The sequence below is a fragment of the Myotis davidii genome, unplaced genomic scaffold (assembly GCF_000327345.1).
Source record: "Myotis davidii unplaced genomic scaffold, ASM32734v1 scaffold1397, whole genome shotgun sequence".
Lineage (NCBI taxonomy): Eukaryota > Metazoa > Chordata > Mammalia > Chiroptera > Vespertilionidae > Myotis > Myotis davidii.
The window spans coordinates 100312-123208 of NW_006288438.1; the positions used below are offsets into that span (position 1 = coordinate 100312).

Consider the following 22897-nt stretch of genomic DNA (forward strand, 5'->3'; position numbering starts at 1 on the left):
TTAGATATGATTCTATTGCCAACAACATATGCAATTAGGGCACTAGCAAAATTACCATCATTAAGACTAAAAGTTTCATTTTCTGGACTTTAGGCTTATGAGCCACTATACAGAGACTGAACTGGTTTAGGATATCCACAAAAGCCATGGTTTGTTTTCCCATAGTGAGCACATGATACCAATTGATAATTTTCACCCCAAAACTATAATTTTATTTTTATAACACACAGGAAGTTTAACATACCGATAATGGACAGTGGGCTTAGAAATAGAGTATTCTTGCCCTACCAGCAATGTAACATCTTTGTTATATAGAAAAGGGAGTTAAATATCTGAATTTCAGCTTTTCCTAGCCCAGTACCTGATGTATAATGAATATTCAGTAAATTCTATGAAAAAAAATCATGCATATATGTATGTACATGTATATATGTGTCCCAAAAATGTATATACATTTTAACAGCTGATAGCTGTTAAGTGAAAGTGAAGTGTATTTTTAATAAACACTACTTTGTAATTATATTTATAGTGTACGTACATTTTTTGGGACACATTTTGTATCTTTAACTACTAAACTTGTTAAATAACTGAGCCTTGTTTTTAACTACTGGAATATAAGTTCAATGTATACAAAGACTACATTCAGATCTGCATGTCAAAGAAAAATGACCATTATATTAACATATTCTAAATGAAAAATACGTGTATTTGGGCTCTTTGCAGAGGCCCCATTTAATAAAAGAGCACAAAGAGATACTATAATTGCAGGTCAAGTTCAAAGTTAAAGTCATGCCCAAAGCATCATAGATCAGGGTTAAAGAAACTGCAAGATGATTCAGATCCAGAAAGAATGAACAGCTTCTACAGTTTCCTGAATTTTTTCCCCTGGTGTCTTTATCTATATGTCTTCACTAAGCATAACTCAGTTTACTTACCTTTAGTTTCTAGGATCCTGAAAGTTGAGTGGAGAAAAAAAATGAAAAGCAAGATTTTCACAACACAAATAGGAATCTGGGACTCTCTATTTATACCTTCTTTTAGGCATCTCTCAGGAGCAGCATCTTCAGTCCCCGGAGGATTGCATTTTATTCCTCTTCTAGAAAAGAGAGGGTCTCAAGCTGGTTCTGGTACATAGTCCTCAGGGAGAAGCACCCATGCTTTCTCATCTTCTACAATTTATTCAGTTGCTCCTCTGGATAGCGTCCTCAGACACTCAAATTAACACATGCAACTAAATTCCAAGTTTCCTTTACACGTCAGAGACTTGTGCTATTGCAGTACATGGGCACATTGGCAAATACAAGCTTGCAGTGCCACCTGTGGAAGAATTGTATGCACTTAGAAGGCTCCTAAAACTGCATTCTGTCATCTTATTTACTTTGAAATGTTTAGGCTGCTGAGCTTGGCCACATAGTCAGCATCAGAGGGGTCCAGAAATTCTACCAGCTACTATAAAGATCCCTTTCATCCTTTGAAACACATTTTAAAAGTTTTAATGTGGGTTACAGTTGGAGGAAAAAAAGAGATAGATACAAGTTCCACTATACTAATGGGATTTAAAAAGATAAAGTAAAAAAAAATATATATATATACATATATACATTTTTGTCTCTTCAATGATTAATGTTGTTGTACTCTTCTGTTTTCTGTATAGTGAATTAAAAGGAGCAATGATGAGTACAATCAAATCAAATCAAATATAAAACGGACTCGATGCAAATGAAAGAGATTTGTGGAGAAAGGAATGCTTCCTCATTAACTTCTTTAAAATGGAGCCTCCCAAATAGCCCTGATGTGCTCGTATTTAACAAAGACTTCCTGAAAGCTGCTTTCACCTATATTAGCACAGATGCCGATATGCGTAATGACTGACCATCAGCTGACCTCGATTGGATGATCAATATCAGACAAATGGCCAAATCGGCCAGTCAGTTACCTGGACATGTTTGTAATTATTGGCTGAGAGAAGCTGTATGTTGTTACTCAAGTGTAGATATTGTCTGGAAGAGAGCCACAAAATGTCCCCTACATTTCAAATACTTTATATCCAAAGATATTGAAACTAAAAGTGATGGTTTGTTGAATAGCTTCTCCCAGTGGTTTTGGATATAAAAAAAGGACAAATACTTATTTTCCCACCTATCCTTGGAAAACAAATTAAGGGACTCAAAGCATAGTAGAGAGTTGTTGTTTTTTAACAGAGGAAGAAGAGTGAGAAATTAGGTGACAACAGAAATTGGTCTCTACATCTGATTTTCTGATGGTGACCAGAACAAATAATGGGAGGCACAGGTTGAGGCTATCGGCTCTACTTATTCTGATACTTTCCAGTCTGGGGACTCTGCAGCCGTGGTTATCTCATCTCTGAAGATTTTTGTTTGTTTGTTTGTTATCAAAGGGGTTTGTAGATAATGATTTCAGATATATATTTTCTTCTGGATATAGTTACGTTTTTTGATAAATAAGTTTTGATAGATAATTATTACTTAAGACCTTCCATACATTTAGTCTCTCTTATAGAGATGTCTCTGGCCCATTATCTGAAATACTTGGGTCACATTTTTAGGAAAGTAATTTTCTAGATTTTAGAAAAGCTACATGGTCATATTCTTGATATTAGGTAACAATATTATTGGGGTATTGATGAGTCCCTCATAGTCAAATAGATTGATATTATTTCAACAAACATAGAATATTTAACTATGCAAATACCCTCACAACAGTTTATGTACTGTTTTATCATTGTGCAGCCAAAAGCTTCAGATTTCAAAGTTCCACAATTTCAAAAGAATGAATAAGGGATTGTAACTCTGTAACTAAAATAATGGTAGAAATTTCATGGGCCTTGGTTTTCTTTTCTTTAAATTGAGGATGATGAACTGGTTGGGATTTTTCCTTTAAATATGCTTTAATATTTAAGTTTCTCTAAGATAACCTTCCGTAGCTGTTTTATAGGCAAGAGAGATTCCTGAATGCTAGTACACCAGCAAAAAGTGAGAGAGAGAAAGTCTAATGAAAGCCTTCACCTCACCATAGGACCTAAATCAGAAGAGACTAGAAAGGGGTCCTCTGTGCTCCACCTCTTCATTCCTGCCTGCCTCCCTCCCTCTCCCTGAACCCCTGACCAACAATTGACCTTTACACTCTCTTTATGATTTTGCCTTTTCTAAAATGTTACCTAGTTAAAATCTTAAAAATATATGTAACCATCTAGGATGTCTCCTTTCACTTAGCAATATGCATTTAAGGTTCTTCCATGTCTTTTCACAGCTTGATAGCTCAGTCTATAAACAAAGAATGTTATATTGTATGAATGCACCACAATTTGTTTATTCACTCATTTTAGTTGCTTCAAATTTTTGCAATTATACATAAAGCTGCTATAAACATTTATGTGAATATCTTTGTGTGGACATAAGTTTTCAACTCATTTGGGTAAAATATCAAGGAGTTTAACAGCTGGATCACATGATAAGGCTAAGTTTAGTTTTGCAATAAACTGTAAAACTCTTCTCCAAAGTGTCAGTACCATTTTGCATTTCCACCACCAATAAATGAGTGTCCTTATTGTTCTACATCCTCCCCAGCATTTGATGCTATCAGTATTTTGAATTTTAGCCATTCTAATGGGTGTGTAGTAATATTTCATGACTGTTTTAAGTTTGCATTTTCCTACTAACAACTGATATTGAACATATTTTCATATGATTATTGCCATTTGTATATCCTCTCTGGTGATATGTCCAGATCTTTTGATCATGTTTCAACTTAGTTGTTTACTTTCTTATAGTTGAGTTTTAAGAGCTCTTTGCATATTTTGAATAAAAGTCCTTTATCAGATAAGTATTTTGCAAATATTTTCTGCCGGCCTATAGCTTGTCTTTTTATTCTCTTAGCTTACTATGAAATCATATATATATTTTCTGGACACTTGGTGGTTACTATAAACTTTTTTAAAAAATATGTTTTATTGATTTTTTACAGAGAAGAAGGGAGAGAGATAGAGAGTTAGAAACCCCGATGAGAGAGAAACATCGATCAGCTGCCTCCTGCACATCTCCCACTGGGGATGTGGCCGCAACCAAGGTACATGCCCTCGACCGGAATCGAACCCGGGATCTTTCGGTCTGCAGGCCGATGCTCTATCCACTGAGCCAAACCGGTTTCGGCGATACTATAAACTTTTACTGTGTCTATTGTTCTAGGAAAACTCTTGTATAATTTTCAAATTCCTAATTTTAACCAATTTCTCTTTTATTTTTATCTTCCCTATCTTTTTTTTAAAATATATTTTATTGAGTTTTTACAGAGAGGAAAGGAGAGAGATAGAGAGTTAGAAACATAGATGAGAAAGAAACATCGACCAGCTGCCTCCTGCACACTCCCCACTGGGGATGTGCCCGCAACCAAGGTACATGCCCTCGACCGGAATCGAACCTGGGACCCTTCAGTCTGCAGGCCGATGCTCTATCCACTGAGCCAAACCGGTTTTGGCTATCTTCCCTATCTTTCTAGAATTTCTATTAATGAGTTTTTGGTGTTCTTGGATTGACCTTTTATACTTTATTTCTCCAAGTTCCCATATTTAATATTTAATTATTTTGTTCTGCATTCTTAAATCTATCTCCTGAGAATTCTATTAATTTTTATTTCATTTCTCATATTGCTTAATTTCAAATAATCTTTGTGTTATCTAATTGCTTCTTATTAGTAATACTCTGTTTTATATCAAGGAAGTAATATGACTATTTCATTAAGAGTATTATTTATGGACTTGTCTTCATTTTTAAGTTTTATTTTCTGCTCTAAATAAAATCTTCTGCACTCAGTTAATTTTTAAAATTTGTTTTGGATATGCTCTTTTTGTATTGGTGTATTTAATCACAGCCCTGGTAATCCTTTGTTGTCCCTCCCTATTTTGTGGTGAAGGACCAAACATTTAGTAGGGATTTCTATGAACTTGGTGGGATTTGTTATCTGGTCAGGGACTTTGTAGGTTGCTGAGAAAGGAGCCTCCCCAATTACGTGAGTGAATACTCAAATGCCAAGACCTGTTTGTCTTTTCTTTTGAGACAGTTTTTACTGAAAATAATCCCAAAACTCTTTAATTGTGGAATATCAGTCTGATTAGTATTTTAGGAGATAAATAGGAAAGTGTTTTCCATAAACTTCAGCATTCAATATATATTATTTTACATAATTCCTCTATTTTATATAATTGTAATATAATGTAATTTTACAAAAAAGAGCTCACCTCAAAATAAGATATTAATACAAATATTTGTCCTCCAAACTATGCTGCTTGTTTTCTCACACGTGCGCGCGGGCACACACACACACACACACACACACACACATGTATATATACATATACATATATATATATATATATATATATAACACCTTAGTCCTTGTATCCTTTGTACCTAATTCCATAAATATGAATCATATTTACCTCATTTATTATTGTTTTATTGTTTTGTTTTGTGTGGGTTTTTTTTGCCAGACTGAAAAAGGAGTGGGTATCTGGATACTTTTCTTAGGAAATCTCACACTGACGCTCACCTTTTCTACCATGCTCAATCCCACACTGAGTTTTTCCAGGGTTGTTCTGTGCAGATCATTTTTCTTCTCATTAGTATTCCCTCCTGTAAATACCTGGAATTCATATTTACCTATCTTGTTTTGTCATTTGAGAATACTAAGTAAGATTTCTATCTTTATAAAATTTGTTTTAATAGACACCACTACCATTTCCTCTCAGTGTATCTGCATGTACAACTACAAGTTTATTGGATTATAGAAAGTAGCAGAAATAAAACTTTTCAATCTGCCAAGTTTACATGTAAATTGACACTTTAATATCCCATAAATTTCTATTGTATTATTAAATTAGGCACAGAAATGTGCATAAATAATGACACAGATTGATGAATTGGCACGCAATCAACAAGAGCTTATGAGCAACACTCTGAACAAGAAAGAGAACACCACCAGCATCCCCAAACTAGCATAGATTCTGATTCAGTAGTGCTGGGCTGGAGCTTGAGATTCTGCATGTCTTTAAGCTACTGCTGTGCTGAGGGTACAGGACCAGAAACCACACTTTTAGTAGAAGAGCTTTGGGACACCAGTTACCACTGCAAAGGAGTTCTTGACTGGGTTGTTTTATTTGTTTGTTTTCAATTTCCAATGGAGTTGTTCTAGAAAATGGATGTATTTTGGTTTTTATTTATTACTCTAACAGTGGTCGGCAAACTCATTAGTCAATAGAGCCAAATATCAACAGTACAACGATTGAAATTTCTTTTGAGAGCCAAATTTTTTAAACTTAGACTATATAGGTAGGTACATTGTTATTAACTTAATTAGGGTACTCCTAAGGCTTAGGAAGAGCCACACTCAAGGGACAAAGAGCCGCATGTGGCTCAAGAGCCGCAGTTTGCCGACCACAGCTCTACAGTATTCTCCCCTTTTCAAATAGTGGTCACAAATATCCTAGGGAACAAACACACGGCCTCAGGTATAAAATCTTCTGAGTCTATTTAACGCTAACATTTTGATAGACCTAGGAAAATTAGTCAGTATAGTGTACCATGAACGTCTCGTGGTGGATTTATTATGAGCAGATTATTTTTACTATAAGTTTGTTTCCTTACTTCCAAGAATCACTGATCTTTCCCATCCTGTCCCTTAGCTTTTTGATGTGGGGGTAAATCCAATGGAGTCTAGACTTGCTGATTTCCTGCATCCTACTGTCACCTCACCCCAGCCTGTATTCTTTTGGAGGAGGATATAGGGGGCAACCTGGGGTGCGGGGGGCAGGGGGGTAGCAATCTGAATCTGTGCCAGTAACCAGTATCCTAATCCACATTATTGTTAGCCTATAATTAAGTCACTGCCCCTTCCTTAGGCAATAATCTGTTTTCCTAAATACTCGCAGTTTACAAGAGCCACAAACTAAGAATTTAACAGCTTAGCCATAGGACAGGCCACTGGCACCACCCAGACCAGGACTTCAGCTATAATCCTACTTCCCCATTCTAACTACCTTAAGTAGGACTGCAAAAACCCAGATCTGAGTACTCATTGTGTATTTTTTGGTCACCTGGTAAATTCTGCAACACTTCGGCATTCTCCTTATTAGCTCCGACTTTATTTAAAGGAGCAGTGCACAATGGCATGGCAGTTTGCCTATAACAAAACCTAAAGTAGGAGAATGTGTATTTCCCTAAACGCACTGTGTTCCTTTAGTTGTGTTTCCCTCTCAAGCTGGACTGTAGCCTTTCAGGTCTCATAATGAAGTCTGGTCAATTCCTACCAGGTTACTGTCTCTCACCGGCTCTCCCGGCCACTACTTTGACAACAGTGTCAGGACTTAATTCATGAATGAAGGGTTTCTTATTTCATAAAATTGGCTTTCCGGAATCTATGGAAGAATGTTTCTGCTTAGTTCCTCAAAAGACTGCAAAGTGCTAGATGGTGCTTTTAACACCTGTGATACGTCTATCTATTCTCACTGTCAGGACCTGAGTGGATGACTCTGAAATGGTCTTTCCTCCCTAGGAAGAAGTGCAGTTATTTTACCAGTTAGGTCCCCATGATAGAAGCTTCCAGAAAACAATTAAAAATAAAAACTTCACAAACCTCTTCCTTTCTGTGTAAAACCTAGTAATCACAGGAAATTTACTTTCATCAGCTTTCTTTACTCATCTTCCTTCCTTTGGTTGACCTCCTTCCATTTTGCCATGAATTTTAAACATTCTGAAGTACTTCATTAATCTCAGCATCATACCAAAACTATATAGTTCTAAATTAAACTATGATTTCTGAGAATACTCCAGATAACTTCATGCCTATTTTTCACAGCCATTATTTCCAACTATGTTGGTTTTATACATTGCCATAATCTAAGGTACAGATACTCATAGTTTAAAATTCTCAGATGAACCCTCATACTCACCATATTAAACATGACTCTCAGACTAACCACTCAGGTGTGTTGGATATATAACTCTATTCCTTTAACTCAGCCTATGTTCATGTTGGTATTTCCATCATGCCAGCAGGTGGAAAATATATCCTGCTATTGCAGAGGTCCCTGCCTCCCCAAGATTGAGTCAGCTCTGAGGAGAGGTCATTATATAGTATCAAGGCATTGAAGGGAACTTGTCTGGTTATTGAGCAACATGTGCCCAAAGATTATCTGTGAAACACCTACATGACTTTTACAGTTTCCATAGCTAACTGCTACTTTCGTTCTAAAATTGATCCATACAAATCTTATCAAACTGGCCATGTTTCAGTCTGCTGATCTGGCCCATGCAGGTATCCGTCATCATTAGGGCACTTAGTACAATATCTGACATTCATAGTAACCATATTAATTACAGTACAGTTATTTTGGTTCTGTAGCAAGAGGATAAATCCCATTCAATTAGCAATTAGAGTACAGTTATTTTTCATCCCCATGTTAGACACTATTTTAACTCTGGTATCTTTGGCTAATTCCTCATTGATTTCAGAAAATTTGCCCTCTTCTCCTTCTAAGTAACTCCCTGTTCTAACCCCGGAGTCCTAATTTATTACCCTGTGGATAATTTTCCATTTTTATTTCTGGCAAAGATACTTTAGTCTGTTCAGGAAATGTAGTCTGTTCTGGAAATTAAGCCAATATTTTTCTTTTTGAGACAGAGTTAATAAACAGAGATGAATTAATTGAATGAAATACAGAAAGGAGAAAAAGGCATAAACATAGATTATTTTAAATAAAAGTTTAAAACACATATGTTAGATTTATATGTAAAAATATTAAGATATACTTGCTTTCTTGGTGTAAAATTAATGCATTAATCTGTTGAGTGTTAATACTTTCCACCTTATGTAGCTAAGAGATTATAGGAAGATAAAACCAATTACTTCTCTTTATCCCTATAGACAATTAACTGATTCCTTTTTTTTTTTCCATAAACTCAGGGTCAGTCGTAAGCACACAGTTTCATCTATTTAGGACATTGTTTGGGATTTAAAAGCAAAGGATTCAGAGAAAAACCCACTTCCCAGATACATATTACATATAACAAAACATAAGGCTCTCAGTTTAGAGTAGATGTGGTAAAAGTTAAATTGCAAGTCGTATTTGATTGTATGTTCTTTTTATATTCTATACCTGCACTGCCTAATACAGTGGTCTTTTAATATTTAAATATAAATTAACTACAGTTAACCAGAATTTGAAAAGGATTTGCACAGTTGTACTATGTATATTCCAAGTGCTCAATAGCCAAACGTACCTATTGATCTACTTATTCTATATTATAGAACATTCCCATCACTTAAGAAAAATTCTGGTTGGACAATTCTGGTCCAGATAGCAACCACAATATTCCTGTGAGTTTGGAACTTTTTTCATTTTGAAGATTAATTAACTATATCTCAGAGAATTAAAGAAGCTGCAAGTTATATACTTTTGAAACTATAAGACCTAGGTTTTGAATTAACTGCAAAGAAAATACTTAAAAAAATATTTTGGGGCACTTAACTACTTTCATACTTTCTTGAATGTTATTGTACTTGTGGAATAACTTACATATGTTTTGTTTTGCACAAAGCAACAGTTGATAGGGTTTATGAAATGTTTCAGATGGAGTCACCCACCTCCAACGCCAAGAACAACTCATTTCCAGGTCATAGATAAAAATGGAGCCTGTTTGTAGTTCATCCTCTGACTACATGTAAAGTATGTTTTAAAATCAAGAACCATGGACTCCGGACGAAAGCTCTAACGCTAATAAAATTTATTTTTGTGTATTTACTATTGTTGTCTCTTTTTATTTCTTACAAAACCTGAGTATCTCAATGGATTTTCCGAGAAAAGAGTCTGAGCATTCTGCTACGAATCTGTTGCGTCTTGACACTGTAGATGATGGGGTTCATCAAAGGTGGGAAAAGGATATAGATGTTGCCCATGAGGACATGGACCATGGGAGAGAGCTGCTTGCCAAAACGGTGCACCATTGTTAGGCCGATGATAGGGATGTAGAACACCAGGACAGCACAGATGTGGGAGATGCAGGTCTGAAAGGACTTACGCCGCTCCTCCTGAGAGGCGATTGCCAGAACTGATTTAAGAATCATGACGTAGGAGAAAAGGATAAGAACAGCATCCAACAATAGTGTGCAAATGACCAACATCAGGGCATAGTAGCTATTGAATCGGATGTCGGAGCAAGCTAGACGGAGAAGGTCCTGGTGCAGGCAGAAAGAGTGAGAGAGAATGTGGGGATGGCAGTAATTTAAGAACTTTAGGCGAATGATGACTGGAGGTATGAGTAAAGTACTCCTACATAAGATTGCCACCCCAATTTTTATGATTTTGTCATTAGTTAGGATGGAGGAGTAGCGTAGTGGGTGGCAAATGGCGATGTAGCGGTCAAAAGCCATAGCGAGGAGGACTGAGGACTCCATGAAGGACAGGCCATGGATGAAATAGGTCTGTGCAATGCAGGCATCCAGGCTGACTTCCTGGCTGAGCCCCCACAGGATCCCCAGCACCGTGTGCACTGTGGACAGCCCCATGCACAGGTCAGTGAGGGCCAGCATGGCCAGGAAGTAGAACATGGGCTGGTGCAGGCTGGGCTCAGTCCGGATCACATGCAGCACCATGCAGTTGCCCAGAAGTACCATGGCATAGATGGCAGAAAAGGGGATGGAGATCCAGGGATATTGCCGCTCCAGGCCAGAAAACCCAGTGAGATGGAAGGAGGAGAAATTCATAGTAGGCCTTATTGAAGCAATCACTCTGGAACTGAAATATATCTTCCAGGCAGCAAGAATGTTTATTTCAAAGGAAATGATTCAATTTCAGGTGAGTTGGATAGAATTTTGAAGTAAACTGTGCTATGCTAAGTCAATTGACTTGACAAAACATAGCCAAGCAACTCTGTTTTAGAGGCATATTACCTGCTGTGTGGAAGGGAGGGGTCTTTTTTTGGATGTCCTTTAAGAGTCATTATTCATCCACTGGCAGGGCTCAGAGCTGTCCTTAGAAGCCACATGTAAGAACAAATTGTTTACAGTAGAAAACTAATTTTCAGAAAAGATATGGTGCCTGGGACATTTTCCCAAGGATGCTGGTGAGATGCTATAACTGAAACTGGGAGCTGAGGTTCTCAAAATAATTCTCCCCCTCCTCCCTCCAGTTCATCAAGCATTTAAGAATAATCTTGGAGCTTTAATATTATAAGTGCATTTAAATAGTCATTTCATACCCATCGTTTCCTACGTTGTGCTGCCTCCATATGCGTTTTTCCTCCATATAGCATTTAATGAAGGTGTTTCTGTTTTATTCCACTCCAGATGACATAGCCAACAATTACTTTTTCTTCATTGGTGATAGACAGGGAAGAATATTTATACACCAGACCTTTGGTGAATGATTTCCCACAGGAGCGCTGTCCCTCTGAGATGTTAGACTCATCTGTGCCTTTGGGGCACAGAGACTTAGGTTGTAGATCCACACCCTCTGGCATTAGTCCATTGTATTCTGTGAACTCATTCATTCATTCAATGGGTCCATTGAGTGTTCATTTAATATGCTTTTATGGAAGAGATTGAGCAATTGTTTTTTCTTCCTTAGAATTTGCCATTTTATAGACCAGAAGGTTAATGTCAAGTAGCTGTTTAGAATTTTAAAAGCCTCATTGCAGTAGAATTGATTTGCTTCTCCTTCACATAATTTTCCTGCCTTAAGTTCTGGCCCTGAAAGTCTTCACAAAAGATTTAAAGGCTTCTGTAAAGTAGATAGGTGTTTAAAAGTTCATACTGGCTTTCCTGTTTGATTTAGTTATTTCAATGTGTTAAAGTAGCATCAGATTCTGGCTTGTTTTTGTGACCTATTCCTCATCTTTATTATTATAGCTCACCAGGCAGCTCCTCAGGTTAACTTCTTCTGAATGTACCTTTTGTCCTGTCAACATTAGATAACTTAGCTCACTATTTTAATACATTTCCTCCATCAAATGAAATTTCTTTGTCCTTTAAAGAAAAATTGGTCAGCTTTTAAAAAAATTTATTTTTCAAAATTACCATTTCCCTTCTTTTATGAGACTTTTCTACTGATGTTCTCTGCCTAAGATGGTTTTTCACAAGGAGGAGACAGGGGTTGAGGTGAAGTTCCTCAACCTCTGTTTCCTCTTGTAAAATAGTCTTACCTCACCCTATGCATCTCCTCTAGTTGGTTGTTCCTGGGTTTTATCCTTTATAATAAATTCATAATAGTAAGCTAAAAAAAAACAGTCTTAAATTTATTTATTTATTTTTATTTTTTATTTTATTTACTTAAATTTAAACCCTCTGTATCTCAACCATCACTTTTCAGGAAACCCCTTAACTAAAGCATGTCCCCATATATTTTATTATTTTGATAACACATATTTATATTTATAAACATTGCACAATTATAGAGTTACAAAAATAAGATAAGCCCTAGTTGGTTTGGCTCAGTGGAAAGAGCATCAGCCTGCAGACTGAAAGGTCCCAGGTTCGATTCAGGTCAACAGCACATGCCCAGGTTGTGGGCCCGACCCCCAGTAGGGGGCGTGCAGGAGGCGGCCAGTCCATGATTCTCTCTCGCATCATGGATGTTTCTATCTCTCTCTCTCTCTCCCTTTCCCTCTCCCTTCTTCTCTGAAATCAATGAGAATATATTTTTTAAAAAATAAGATAAATATAAATACATTGTAAAAATGCCACATGCATCCTCATGGCCACATGCAATCAGTCTTGTGCCATTCAATATAATGTTTAGATGACATATAAAACAGATGCTGCCCCAGGAATCCTTGCTGACCTTGGGTACAACATTCAGAATTCAAATAAGATTCCTACAATTCTGACCCAGACATATAGACAAATCCCTGGGATTGAGGACAAAGGAATCAAAGGATGTAGGCATACATTAAAAGCACATACGCTCATTCAGGATTCTTCAAACTAACCACAAATTTTTATGGTGCCTCCACAGAGAGTATCAGCCTTTTAGCAATGGAAGATCAATAGATGTTGGAATTTTTTTGAAGTTCTATTTTAAGATGTAGATGGGAGTCAGAAGAGGATAGTGTTGATGAGACCAATCAATGAAGACTTCAAGAGGAAAGTGTTCAGATATGTCAGATGCACCATATGCTCCACCTGCACTAAAAAAGAGAGAACAAAAAGACCAACGTTTCCCCAAACATCATGCTGTGTTAAGCCACCTAAAAGTCATGGTGTATAATAATTCTTTTTAATTTGTAGCAACCAGAAAAATGCCTGGCATAAAATAAATAACTAAACAGAATAAGCAGCCATGAATTTGAGTCTGGGGAAGTGATAGGATTCTGGTACTCCCTCTGTGTGCTTTGTCTAGAATTCTGGAATGTTCATTTAGAAAGCACACATGTAATCAAATTAAACACATCATATTTTCAAGGGGCTTTTTTCTTATTCTTTTCAATTCAAACTGACCCAAATGTTCAGGCATCTGTACCTTTATTTCTATCATTGAAAATAATATCCTATATTATTACTTTTCAAATTAGATAGGTTAATGACCAATAGTCTTTGCTTACCCTAAAGGCATAGAGCAAGAATGTTGGGTCTAAAAATCAGTGTCTTTATAATTATATTGAATGGAAAACATTGTTGTTGTTTTTTTAAGACAGTCCAGGTTTTTGTTTATTCTTCAGTATAATTATTTAATGACACCCACACAGGAATTGCTTTGAACAATTAATTATATTGCCACTCTTTGAGAGATAATTTCTCTAATGGTCCCATCTGTCCACCAGCAGGGGGCAGAAGTAATCCATTGACTCTTCTCCTTTCTCCATCCCCGCCCTTTCCCTGCTCCCCAGCTTTCTTCAAAGAAGCATAACGCAGGTTTGTTTTAAACCTGGTTAAGCATAAGTGAGGCTAAGCATCTTAGCTCTTAGCATGGCTAAAGAACTAAGAACCTTCTGTAAGGCAAAGAATGTGTGCTCAGAGGTTCTGATATGCTAACACTGGAGATAATTTATTCACCACAAACCCAGAGTAAACTTGAAATTTCAGTTTACATGAAGTGTTGTGATTATTAATTTTGTGAATGAGCTCTTTATTATATATTATTTCTTTGTTTATATATTTTTATGATATATTTATACTTTTCTATTTATATTGTGTAAGTTATCTATAAATGCATTATTATCATGATTAAAATATTGAAACATTATTATCCATAATTTAAAAGTATGATAAATATTATATTATATGGTACATATGTTTAACTGTTGCCATCTGTGTATTTAATACATTTTCCTTAGGATTTGTGTGATTTGATTAAAGTATGACATAAATACAGGGAGTTTACCTGTTTTATTTTAATATTTCCTATATCTAAGAAAATGTGAGACAATTTAAATAAAAAACAGATATAATAAAATGACAAACACATCTGCCGAGGGGCCCCAGATTAGAGAGGGTGCAGCCCGGGCTGAGGTACACTCCCTCCCCATGAATGAATTTTATTCACTGGTCCATTAGTAAATATATAAAGTATTATACATACTTAAAATTGCCCCCAATGAATTGCAGAATAGGTCAATAAAATCTAATTCAGACAAATAAAATCTAATTATAGAATAGGCCAGTAAAATATAATCCAATGAAATGTTATCTCATTTTCAAGATAAAGAAATTTGTAAAGATTTTCTAAGAAATTAAGTACCAAAACCCAGGTAGGGGAAGTTTTCTGTCATTATTTGTTCAAATAGATTTTCCATTTCTTGGTCTCTCTCTTCTTCTGGCACCCCCATTATACAAAGGTTGGTATGATTAAAGTTGTTCCAGAAACTCCTTACACTATTATCATTCCCCCCCCTTTTTTTGTTGTGCTGATTGGGTGTTTTTTGCTTCTTTATGTTCCAATGATTTGACTATCTGTTTCAGCTACTCTACTGTTGAGTTCCTGTAATATATTCTTCATTTCAGTTAGTGTGTTCTTCATTTCTGACTGGTCCTTGTTATGTCTCCTATGTATTTGTTGGAGTATTTACTATAAGTTCATCTACTCTTCTCCTAAATTCATTGAGCATCTTTATAACCAGTATTCTCAACTCTGCATCTGGTAGAATACTTGTCTCTATTTTGTTTAATTCTTTTTCTGGAATTAAACATTTGGAACATTTTGTTTCTGTGCTAGGATTTTGTCTCCTCAGTTTGTCAGCCTTCCTGTGTTTGTTTCTATGTGTTAGGTAAAACTGCTAAGTCTCCTGGGTAAAGTGGCTTTATGTAGTAGAGGTCCTGTAGGACACAGCGCTGCAGCCTCCCTAGTCACCTGAGCTGGGCACTTCAGGTCCACCCCACATGTGAGCTTTGTGCACCCCCTTGTTGTAGTTGAGCCTTGATTGCATTTGCCACGTCAATGGCAGGGATTTACCACCAGGGTGATAGGCTACTACCATGAAAGATCTGCTGTGCAGGGGCTGACCCCATGGAACAGAATACAATTCAGTGGAGCTCAGGTACTCACCCTGTCCACCCCTTGAGTGTGTTGCTCAGGGAGGTAATTGGGTGGTGCTTCCACATTATCTGAAGCCATTCACCAGGTGTGCTGGCTCTGGGGCCTCCCAGGAAGTGCAGGCCAAGATCAGCAGCTGCCTGAGCCCTTCTTGGGGCCACCTTGCGTGAGCTCCGAAGTCATCTGTAGATGGCTGCTACTTGTGCTGGACTTGGGAAAGGCCACGCTCTGAACCAAGGCTGGCGGTTGCTAGTGCAGGGAATGGGGCTGCTTAGGGAGAGGTACGGGGCACACAGAGGCCAGATTCTGCTTGTTTGAGAGATTTTTAGGAAAGTTGGCTGCATGAGCCAAGACAGGCCTTTGGGCCCACAAGTTGGGTGGGTTTCAAGGAATCACCAGGGCAGGGTGAACAGTGTTAGCCATGTTGATTTAGACTCAGCCATGTCATCTGCCTCCCTACTTTGTGGTGGGAGGGCTCAGCAATGGAACAGTGGCTTCTGCCAGCACTTCTACCTGGAAAAAAGGTGCCCCTCCATCCCCCACCCTGATATCAGAAAATTTATTTCCTCCCCATGTGTCCCTGGTGACTTTAAAGCTGCTGCCCCAGTGCTGGAGTGAGTGGATCACAATAAATTAGTGCATTGATCCTTTAAGAGGAATGTCTGGGCTCCAGAAGCCCTCCTTCTCACTCAGACACAATCCCCATTGGTGTCTACATCCAGAAGTTATCAGGCCTTCTCTTCCCAACACTGAAACGCTGGGCTGGGAGTTCTGGTGTGCGGCTGTAGCTTCTCACTCCTAAAGGGAATCTCCACCCCCAATTTTTAACCAATACATGTGGGAATAGAACCAGCCAATTTTGTATCTCTGCCCCTCTTACCAGTCTTCACGTAGTTTCTTCCTCATATTCTTAGTTATAGGACTTCTGTTCAGCTAGATTTCAGGTGCTTCAGAATGATGGCTGTTCTGTAGTTTGGTTGTAATTTTGATGTGGTTGTAGGAAGTTCCCAATACTGCATTTATCTACACTGCCATCTTGACTGGAATTGTACATCATTTTTACTGAGGTGTGATCTGTTAAATTCTTTGGCCACCGAATAGTTCTTAAGTACATAAAAAGGGATAGCAATGTAAGGATGCAGGATATAATGGGAAAATAAAAGAAAATAAAACTTTTCTGGAGTGGTGTTGAAAATTTGCTATGCAGTGAAAACTATAATGAACCCAACTGTGTGCTTGAAATTCAGAATTATCATCACCATGGACATTATTGAAACAAAACCAAAAAGGGGGCAGTAATCCAAATAATCTTCCTGTTTCTATATGAGAATGCAAACAAGATTTCTCTTCTTTGCCCAGCATCTGAAAAAGTTGAATAAAGTCTATCAAATGTATACAGAGGAAAAACAATTAATTCAAACAGTGGTAAGTCTGCCCTACTGCTGTTGTTGATTTCATAAGCCTCTATATATTGCTTTATTGTTTGCTAGTTCCAATATTTTTTTTATCCTATGCACTTTACTGACAAGCACCTACCGCATGCAAGGTTGTCAGTTATCAATGGATTGCCTCTCAATTACAAATCTACACTTAATGGGCTCCTCTATGATAATGGAGATAGATGCTTAAAAATTCCAGTTGACACAATGATAAACTGTGCTGGTGAGGCCCTAGGGCAGGGGTGGGCAAACTTTTTGACTAGGGGGCCACAATGGGTTCTTAAACTGGACCAGAGGGCCGGAACAAAAGCATGGATGGCGTGTTTGTGTGAACTAATATAAATTCAAAGTAAACATCATTACATAAAAGGGTACAGTCTTTTTTTTTTTTTAGTTTTATTCATTTCAAAAGGGCCGAATCCGCCCGCGGGCCATAGTTTCCCTAGGGGATTCTCTTCCTAGTTCTGTTGTGATCCTTTAGTCAGGATCCTGCAAAATTCTGTCTCTGCAGCACCAGACTATGGCAAGGCATCGAGCCTCTTTGGTGCCAGCCTCCAGCAGTACACATGGCTTTGCAGCAGAACATTTCAGGCTAGCACCTCCTGTGAGTGGCTCCCCTTTTTACACCCCATGGATGGCTTTGCAGTAAAGTGTTATTCTTCTGGAATTTTCCCATGACTCACTTCTTCAACCCTCAGTTTTATAGAAAGATCTGGGGTTCAGTTAATTTACATGGGTGGCTTCCACTGACACCCCAGGGAGCAGATTTCAATAAATGCTTCTGGGAGGGCACCTCCCAATGGGTGGCTACTTATGCATCTTCCTTTAGGCAACTTTGCAGCCTCAAAAATTGTTTAACCTGTTGAGCCTCAGGCGTGCTCTCTCTCAAGAGCTTTGTTTATCAGTCCCAGGAGAAAAACCTCTCCCAGATTGTTTCTTAATTGATTGCTGTATATAAGAACTAGGAGCAGTGACTGCTCCCTATGTCTTCTCTTATATTTTTAGGATCCTCTTTATTCCTTATTGATTAATCTTTAATTTCTCCAATCTCTGGTTATAGTTAATAATTTCTTATCATTAAATGTCTCTTTTCAAATTTCAGTGTGGTTTTTGGCCTCCTAATTGAAGCCGATACACTGGGCTGTTCAATAATGAACAAATCACACAGACTCCTGAATATAAGAGATTGGGGGATATGAATGGTACTAGGTAAGCAATAATATTTCTTGCTCTGGTATTTCTCTTTCATGAGACAGCTCTTTTAGGCATCATATTGAATATTAATTAATGACACCATTTCTACTCTTATTGTCCATAATAATGTTAATAAAACATTATTAGATTACATTTCCTAAGAAATGTATCAGGCACTGTTAAGTGTCAGATGTTGCAATTGTTGCAGGAGACCCCAGAAAAACCAAGTGACGCTTTGAAGAAGTGGAAAGACACTATTTTAATTACACCAGCAGACTCCGGGAAGTAATTTCCAGATCAGAGTGAAGTAGCACGTGGAAGGTGTCACTTTTTATAACCTTCAGGATCTTTGTTCTGCAGATATGCTCCCCCCACCCCCCACTTCATGGCCCTGCAGGAAGACCCCCCGGTGTTGATGATCTGTCCTGGAGCCAGTGATAATGGCTCCCCCCACCTCCCCCAGGGAAGTTCATTGTTTCTGACATGCCTTACAAGATCAGTTTCCTCCTCACAATAAACTTTTTTGTATGCTTTATCTCATTTAATCCTTATAGTCACACCATAAGAAAGACATAGATCATTTTGGATATTTTATAGGAAAGAAATAAGAGGTTCAGGCAGCACATGTGAAGTGGTAATGTATTTAATCCAGGCTGCTTGATTTCAAAGCTTATGTTCTAAACTGCTATACCATTTTATCTCACTTGTCAATTCACTGTATAAGCATCTCATATGCAGAGTGGTTAGATTGCATTCTTTTGTTTATAAATTTCTAATTTTAAATGTGTCCTCTAAAGTGTTCACCAAAGTTTATATTCATATTTTATTTTATCCTGTCCTGCTTTATCCTGCCCTGTCCTTCCATATCCTATCTACCAGGGGGCAGTTTTTCTTCAATTGCCTTTCCCTCTTACTTGAAATTATCAGAAGACCAAACATGTTGCTGATAGGGGCAGAAATGGAATGTTGGGGAACCAGCTAGAATTGTAAGAACTACTAAACATGCTTTTTAAAGTGTTATTGTTTTATTCTGATTAAAGAAGGCACATTCTAACTTGGTGGGCAGCTTCACTCTGGACCTGGGAGCTCACCTGGAAATTCAGCCCATACTCCTCATCTATCATCATGGAAAGATTAACAACTTTGCTGCAGAGACCAGAATTGCCAGCCCTTTGAAGACCGTTGCCCTTTTTGCACAGCACTAGGCCCTTTGAAGAGCCCGAGCCCTCTGCTTACCTGTTAACTGCCCATTGGCATACCCTTTGGATAGTTCCTCATGTAATCTTTGTCCGCCTTTAACCCAATATAAGCAGCTAGCTTATGATGGGGTACAGAGCAGATTTTTGTGGATGACCTGCTATTTTCCCATACTGCTGGCAATATTGGAATAAACATGCATATATGATTCAACCCTATCTCTGCTTAATTGGCTCAAGTAGTGACAGGCAGCAGGGACCCATTGATTGTCCTATTACATTACTACTGTATGTGTTAGTGGTTTGCTACATGCCATTCACTCTTTCAATTTTTTTTCCACTTCTATTTTTGACCAGCATCTACTCATCCTTATCACTCATTTCACCCTCTGCTCTCATGAAATCCTGTACACACTGATTTATAGTCACTTGTTAGATGCCTTACTTTCAATACTTTCCAAATTAGATTACTATTTGGGGTACAGAGGAGACATGAACCATTTCAAGTTCTTACTTTATTTCAAGCAGTCAGCACCCATCTAAGGGGCTATTGAATGAGGAAATAACATTAGGGTGTGCTGCTGATGATAACACTATGCTAATGACTACCCGGGTAGAGCAGCCATCAGCTGTAAGATAAGGAAGAGAAGAGACCTCCAGTCAATTCTTGAATAGGAATGTAAAAGCATCCTGAAGAGACTGGGATTCCTTTGGTGTAAGCCTGTGACAGGATTTAAGGAATATCAAGCGACAAAAAGTCCCTCAGTCCTATCTTTTTCACAATATTAGCAGGCCCCTCTTCCAAATACAGACTGTGAAAGGCTCCAGGGCAGAGGCAATGAAATGCCCTTCCCCAGCGTCCTGTCCCACAAGCAGAGCTGTATGAGGTGATGAGGGAACTAGCATAACAGTGATGGGGAGGAAGAGCAATGGGAGCAGCAAAACATGTAAAAAAAATTTAGAGGAACAGGAGTATCTCTAAGCAGAAGAATTTAGTGAATTTGGGCTGTGACATTCTGGGCAACTGAAGACATTTATAAGCAAGGCTAAAAAATAATATAAATAAAACATAGCAAAATTCTTACCCCCAAATTAATCTTCAACTTGAATGCTTTTCTGAAACAAAAAGAAAAAAAAAAAAAAACCCAGCAGGGTCTGCTTCCCACATATTAACTATTTTATTATTTTTTAATCTTTATTGTTGAAAGTATTACATAGGTCCTCCTTTTCCCCCCCATTAACCTCGTCCAGCCCACTTCCAGCCCCCCTCAGCCCCCAGACCTTCACCACCCCATTGTCTCTGTCCGTGGGTTATGCATCCATGCATACAAGTTCATTGGTTGATCTCTTCCCACCCATCCTCCCCTGCCTTTCCTCTGAGGACACATATTAACTGTTTACAACCTCTCTTTTCATGGAATCCAGGATACAGACATACTTTCCTGACCTCTGACCTAGCCCTTCATTTCTTTATGTTTTAAATGCTTTGCCCTCCCATGTGCCCAGCTGAGTGAGAGAGGAAGACATAATTAAAAAACACCAGTTCAATGAGAATAAATGCTTTTTATTAGGCAGAAGCCAGATGCTCAAAGCCCTTCATAGAATTCCCATGTGCAGCTGTTGGGCTCTGGGGCGAAAGGCACCTTTTCCGGAAAACAGGAAAAGGAGCTCAGTGGTACTTGTGAGCCAGGGCAGTGGCCACACCCAGGGCCAGCTTCTGGAAGGCACCCTGCACCTGGGGGGTGAATTCCTTGCCAAAGTGACGAGCCAGCACAACCACCAGCACGTTGCCCAGGAGCTGTGGGGAAGACACAAGAGGCATGGTCATGATTAGCAGATGGACCAGCTTGAACTTAGCACATTCCAGCCTCTTTCCAAGCTGCGTTTTTCAATTATAAGCAGGGAGATAGTAGGATCTCTGATGTTACTATTGATGCAAATCCATCCACATCAGGCTGAATTTTTACTTGATAACATTCTTCCCTTTCTGTCTTACCCCAGAACTTAAGTTATCACTTTTATTCTTTTTAAATATATTTTTATTGATTTCAGAGAGGAGAGAGAGAGAGAGAGAGAGAGAGAGAGAGAGAGAGAGAGAGAGAGAAACACCAATGGTGATAGAGAACCATCTATTGGCTGCCTCCTGCACGCCTCCCACAGGGGGTCAAGTCCACAAGCCAGGCATGTGCCCTTGACCAGAATCAAACCCAGGACCCTTCAGTCTGCAGGCCAATGATCTATCACTGAGCCAAACTGGCCAGGACACTATTATTCTTTAGAACCATTCAAAGAAGTAGTAACACATTTGAAAAGAAAACATAAAGGAGAGAGAGTATAGGTTATTTTAAGTGGACGGAAAAAAGACTTTTGTAAAAATTAAACACTCAAAATAAACAGTTTACTTCAAAGAAAGAGAAGACATTGCAGAAAATGAAAAGAAAAGAAAAAAAGAACGAGAATAAGTAAGAGGAAGCAATGGTTGTGAGCAAAGAAGGCACAAGAAATTAAATGGTTCTGTGTAGTCCTTAGTGACGTATATAAAACTATATACATTTTGAAAGGCATTAAATAATGAAATATGGTAAGGTTAAAAGGAACCTGGAAGAACGGGTAGGTGAAGAACCAAAGAGAAAGCCTAGAAAGTGAAAAGCAAAAAGTAGAACATCTCCTAGACTCACCTTGAAGTTCTCAGGATCCACGTGCAGCTTGTCACAATGCAGTTCACTCAGGCTAGCAAAGGTGCCCTTCAGGTTGTCGAGATTCTTCAGACCCTCGCCGAAGGAGTTCAGCACTTTCTTGCCGTGGGCCTTCACCTTACTATTGCCCATCACAGCAGCGGCATTGGACAGGTCCCCAAAGGAGGTGAAGAACCTCTGAGTCCAGGGGTAGACCACCAGCAGCCTGAGGGGTGAATGCAGCACAGAAGACAGAGGGAGTCAGGGCCTGTCAGAAACGCACACACCCAGCTTCCACTCGCTCTCCTTCTGCCTGGATACCTACCTGCCCAGGGCCTCACCACCAACCTCATCCACATTCACCTTGCCCCACAGGCCAGAGACAGCGGCCTTCTCGTCAGCAGTCAGATGCACCATGGTGGCTGTTTGTGTAGTTGCTAGTGAACACGGTTGTGTCAGAAGCAAGTGTAAGCACCAGCTAACCCTGCTCTTCTTTTATGTCCTGCCCTGGCCCCTGCCCTCCCAGCTCCTGTGAGCAGATTGGCCCAGGCCAGGGTGTGGTTCTGCAGAGTGAGGACTCAATGATGACAGTTATGCCTGTCCTTGCCGGTTCTGGCACTGGCTTGGGAGCCTGAATTTAGACCCTCAGCCCTCTCTCTAGGCATCTCAAGGTCCCATCCAGGAGTAAATTGCTACTTAAAATCACCCTCCTTTAAAAATTGGCTTAATATGATTTTTAGAATCACAGCCTGGTAATGTCTTAGAGTTCGCCTCCTCAGTTTTCTTATTTGACAAATGAAGAATCCGAGGTCCAGAAAATTCAACTTAAGGGTATATGGATGGTTCACTCCTCTC

General features: G+C 38.6%; 2 protein-coding genes across 2 annotated transcripts; both read right to left on the bottom strand.

The window, feature by feature from the left end:
* Nucleotides 1–9855: 9855 nt before the first annotated feature.
* Nucleotides 9856–11300, bottom strand: LOC102755356 (olfactory receptor 51V1). Its single transcript, XM_006760319.1, has 2 exons — nt 11271–11300; nt 9856–10818 (listed from the first exon to the last, which is right to left on the bottom strand). The coding sequence occupies exons 1-2, from the start codon at nt 11298–11300 to the stop codon at nt 9856–9858; spliced, it is 993 nt and encodes a 330-aa protein (XP_006760382.1).
* A 9610-nt stretch (nt 11301–20910) lies between these two features.
* LOC102753390 (hemoglobin subunit beta) lies at nt 20911–22519 on the bottom strand. The gene is made up of 3 exons (XM_006760313.2): nt 22368–22519; nt 22046–22268; nt 20911–21165 (listed from the first exon to the last, which is right to left on the bottom strand). Exons 1-3 carry the CDS (start codon nt 22457–22459, stop codon nt 21037–21039), a joined length of 444 nt encoding a protein of 147 aa, XP_006760376.1. The 5' UTR covers nt 22460–22519; the 3' UTR covers nt 20911–21036.
* Between the last annotated feature and the right edge of the window lie 378 nt (nt 22520–22897).